The sequence below is a fragment of the Marasmius oreades genome, chromosome 10 (genome assembly GCF_018924745.1).
Source record: "Marasmius oreades isolate 03SP1 chromosome 10, whole genome shotgun sequence".
Classification (NCBI taxonomy): domain Eukaryota; kingdom Fungi; phylum Basidiomycota; class Agaricomycetes; order Agaricales; family Marasmiaceae; genus Marasmius; species Marasmius oreades.
This window is the reverse complement of record NC_057332.1, coordinates 403013-407346: the sequence shown is the minus strand read 5'-3', so window position 1 is coordinate 407346 and position 4334 is coordinate 403013. Positions and strand designations below refer to the sequence as shown.

Genomic DNA, 4334 nt, shown 5'->3' with positions numbered 1-4334 from the left:
GAGTTGTTTCCGTCTTTTCAACCAATATCGAAGAAATCAATAAATTGATAGTAAAATCAAGTGTCCCCATGTTTGCTACAGGTAATTGCGAGTGAGACGAGGCCTATCCAAATGAACGAAGGTTTTTAAAGGCTGCTTCATCAGTTCCTACAGGTTTCGGAACGTCGAAGACTCTCATCTATAGGGTGTTTCGTACTTTCTGTACTTCGGATAACCCGCAAATAGACCCGTGCTTTGACTAGCAGCTTGGGCTTGCTCTAATCCTCATATTATGTTCCCATTTTGATTATATTATATATAAAAATGTTAAAAATGCGTTTATTTAGGTACTAGTAGATTATATCCGCGATACCGGATCCCGACAAAACCTATACAACGCCTGACATCAACATGTTTGAGGATGGCAAGGAAAGGGACGACGAAGCATCTAGGCATACAGAATATCGCCGCAAGCTGCATGAGGTACGGATGCCAACAATAATATTCAGTACTCACTAGTAACCTCCGATTTTGTTTTCATAGAAAATTGCAAATTGGTCTTGTCACCGTTGGAACAGGAAGACTTGCGACTCTGATTTGGTTTCGACAATGATCACAAGCATTTTGACTGCCTCCACCTCTCAGCCAAGGAAGGTGTCTGAGTTACAGTTCTACCAACGGGAGTACTACGCCAAGAGAGTTAAGGTTGAATTTGACACGCACTGGGAGACTATCAAGGACCGCATCAGTTCGGATTGTCGGGTTCGGGAGATGAACGCGTTTACTGGGAGAAAATGGGCTAATGAACCAGAGGATTTCAAGAAAGGATTGTGGGAGGTTCTTGAGAGGAACTATGTGGAGGAGATGGAGGCTTGGAAAAAACGAGAGGATTGGACCCTGGATGCGAGTGGCTACAAAATGTACGGTGTTACATGCTTGAGATCATGGACCAGATTGGTTGCTAATAACGCTAGGAACAGCACTAGTAATGGGACTGGAAAACACACCTCAAGCACGAAGTGCAGCAAACCAACCACACTAAAAGAGTGTTCTTAGAGTATGGGGTGGGAGGTCGGTATTCTAAGGCTTTAGTTTGCACTAAGAGGCACTAAGAAAGAGAGGATAAAGGGATATTCGGTAATGGCAAAAGTTATACCACTCAAGAGTGCAACCTAATATCAGAGCTACGGAAGTAGCACCAACACCAAATCAACCCAAAACTAGTAAACCTCCATGTAAAGTCTATCAATAACTCTACACACCAGAAGAGATTGCAAGGGTGGACTGCTTGGCTAAAGGTTACGCACAAGATCACAGTCTCAGTATCCGTATGAAGGTCTTATAAAATCAATGTGCAACTGCAAGTGTAAAAACACCACAGCTACAGGAATTCTAGGGTTTGTAGAGGCTCTGTTTATTGTCTAGTGGACTAAGTGGGACTATGAATTTCATCTACAGTAAGACTAATTCAAATGATTGGAGACTATTGTCCTTGACGGACACAAAAACTAAGTCCTCGGCGGACACGAATGCTAAGACCCTCGACAGATCATGAAGCAGTAATCAAGACCTCGGCGGCCTACGGACGGATAGTTCTCAAGTTTTGACCTTGAACGGTCTCGTATGTTCAAATCAAATCTTATTGTTTCACTGCACAAAGACAGGGCAAATCTCTCTATTGGGTGTCAAGAGCAGTTACTCATGGGCAACCCACTCAGGACTTTCCTACGCACAGTAGTACTTTTTTTATCTACAGATACATGAGCTGCTTTTATACTACTTCGCTATGCTAGCTTTGTAATCCTATCTCTACTTGTTTCATCTCTAAAATAATGTTATTGCAAGAAAAACACACCAAGCAAATAGATCAGCAATCTATTGCTCTTAGTATTCTCTAAAGGTGGGGGTTGAAAGTTGGCAGGGTTACGCCTTCTTTGATTTCTCGAGATGTAGACAAAACTAACTCTGATTGTGAAGTCTGGTTCAAGATAGTAGAATTCTCTACTACTGATCTGTTTTATTTATATTTATATGAATCTAACAGTCTGAAGCCTTTCGGCTTATGAAAGCGAACAATCTGCAAGTGCCTAGAGTTCCCAAGTGAACTATTCCAAATTCCAAATCCAAATCTGTCAAAAGTCCCAAGTGGACTTAACCAAATTCCAAATCCAAATCTGTGTTCTGACCAAAACCAACACACACTGATGAAGTCAGGGCAAAATCCAAACACTTTGAGAGTTCCTGTAATCATACAATTTGGGCAGTACTAACTTTGTGATTGCACCAACTGGGCAGTACTAAACTAAAGAATCCTAGCTTTTACAGGGCTCCTATATACAAGAACTAGAAAATATGAAAAGTAAATAATAAACAGATTTTCTACTGAATCTCTGATTTAGATGAGAAAAGAATTGGAATAGATGTCGAATTTCCTTCTTCGGCCATTTCTTACGTCGCTTTTGAGTATAATCTTCTTCTTCCCTTTCTCTTCTCGGTCTTCTCGGTTTCTTCCATGTGCAGTCCTTGTAGGTCCAAGCCCTCTTTCTTCCAGTCTGAAGTTGGATGCATGGTCTGCATATTGATCGCTCCTTTCCATTCCACATCTTTCTGCTGCTATGATCGAATGTATCTCATATCTCTTGTTCTCCTAATCTGCTCAATGTCTGAAAATACTTTCCCTCGGACAATTTCTAATCTCCTCTTATCTGACTTCTCTTATCCTATCTCTGAGTAATCTAATCTTATTCAGAAGTTTTCAATCCCAGATCTAACTTCACTCTAATATCTGTCAATGTCTTAACAATCTGTCTGTAATCTGTTTTCCTCGATGTCTAATAGAAGTAAAACAAAATAGTATAATATCCCTTGATTACCCAAAACATGTTACCGAAGGCAGAGAGGCCAATGAACATAGAAGGTTTGGAAATAGCTGTCTTCTCGAAGTCCTACAGGTTTCGGATTACTCTTCTTGAAGATCTCTCTCTATTCAATTTCCTTCAAACAGAGGTCTAGAGTTTTGACTAGCAGATCGGGCTATCTCTAGTCCTCTTATTTCCACTAATTATTATCTGTTCTTCTTTCTTAAAAGCAAAAATTGAAGTCTTTTATAGTATTGCACAAAACAGGCGCAACACCGTAGCTACGAATCCATGCGGAATCTTATCGCTAGGGACCGCTACATGTGCAGAATCTTGTCTACGGAGCTTTTCCGTATTCAAATCATATGTTTTGGACCAATCTGGACTGTTCTCCATTCTTGTTTCAGCATGTAGAATGGACCTACATAGGCATACCATATGGTATTTCCTGCCTACGGACCTTATCCTGCATTTCGACGTTATCAAATCATATGGACTTTGCGTGTCCAAGTGGTTCCAGCATATGGATCCAGAGTTCTGAATCGCCGTAGCACATGAACAGCGCGGACTCCAAGATCTGTTGTTCATTCCTGCCTGGTTCCTGGGTACTCTATCTGTGATCTGGGATCGGTATCATGTCTTTTTGTCTTTTCCTCAGATCGGGACTTGATCTACGGTCATATCAAATTTCTCCTAGTCTGTGTGGTCCTATGTCCGATTTCCTGTCAACTAAATCCCCCGTAGAAGTAGGTACTCCAAGTATGAAGGTCTTTTGACTTTGTTAAGTTCTGCTACAAACGGTTCTGTGAAGACTACAAGTCTTCTAATAGTACAATCCCTTGATATGCCAGTGCATAATAGAATGTAGAGAGTAGAACTCAGTGAACTACCGCTTAAGTCCTCTGCTCATAGTGTTCTACAGGTTTTGAATGGTCATACAGTTTTCTGACACGATCTACGGCTCTCTCTAAGTGGTCTAGCTGTGCCTACAGCACATTCTACTAGTGGCACTAGCTTTAACTAGCAATTCGGGCTCACTCTAGTTCTTAATACAATAAATATTGCTCCATAGCACTGTTTAAAGTGCAAAAAGAACCTTGTAGCATAGTCAACTAAGTCGCATTATCGGTCTTTAAGGTTCAATCAAGGTTCTATTCCTTCTTATCAAATGACAAGACAAAACACTAATTCAATATTTCAACAATAAGGATTCAACAAAGCTTTTCTCAAGACTCCACGAAGTTCAAGTTCAAGTTCAAATTTCTGATCAAGTCCAAATGCAATTCCAATTCAATATAAGTCCAAATTGACTTCAAAATCCAAGTTCAATTCCAATAACAATCCAATCAAATCCAAATTGCAATAGGTCCAAATCAATCCAAACACAAAACACAGAACACCAAACTTCGACGAAGTGAGGGGCAAAGGTAAAATCCTTGAGCTAGCACTAGTAGGTGAATTGCATCTCCGCTCGTAGGCTGCTGGGGGAAATTTCCC

General features: G+C 40.6%; 1 protein-coding gene across 1 annotated transcript; it reads left to right on the top strand.

The window, feature by feature from the left end:
• Positions 1-588: 588 nt before the first annotated feature.
• On the top strand, positions 589-1035 carry E1B28_002185 (uncharacterized protein; the record flags this gene model as incomplete). The annotated part of the gene is made up of 1 exon (XM_043159092.1): positions 589-1035. The coding sequence occupies one exon, from the start codon at positions 589-591 to the stop codon at positions 1033-1035; it is 447 nt and encodes a 148-aa protein (XP_043002690.1).
• Between the last annotated feature and the right edge of the window lie 3299 nt (positions 1036-4334).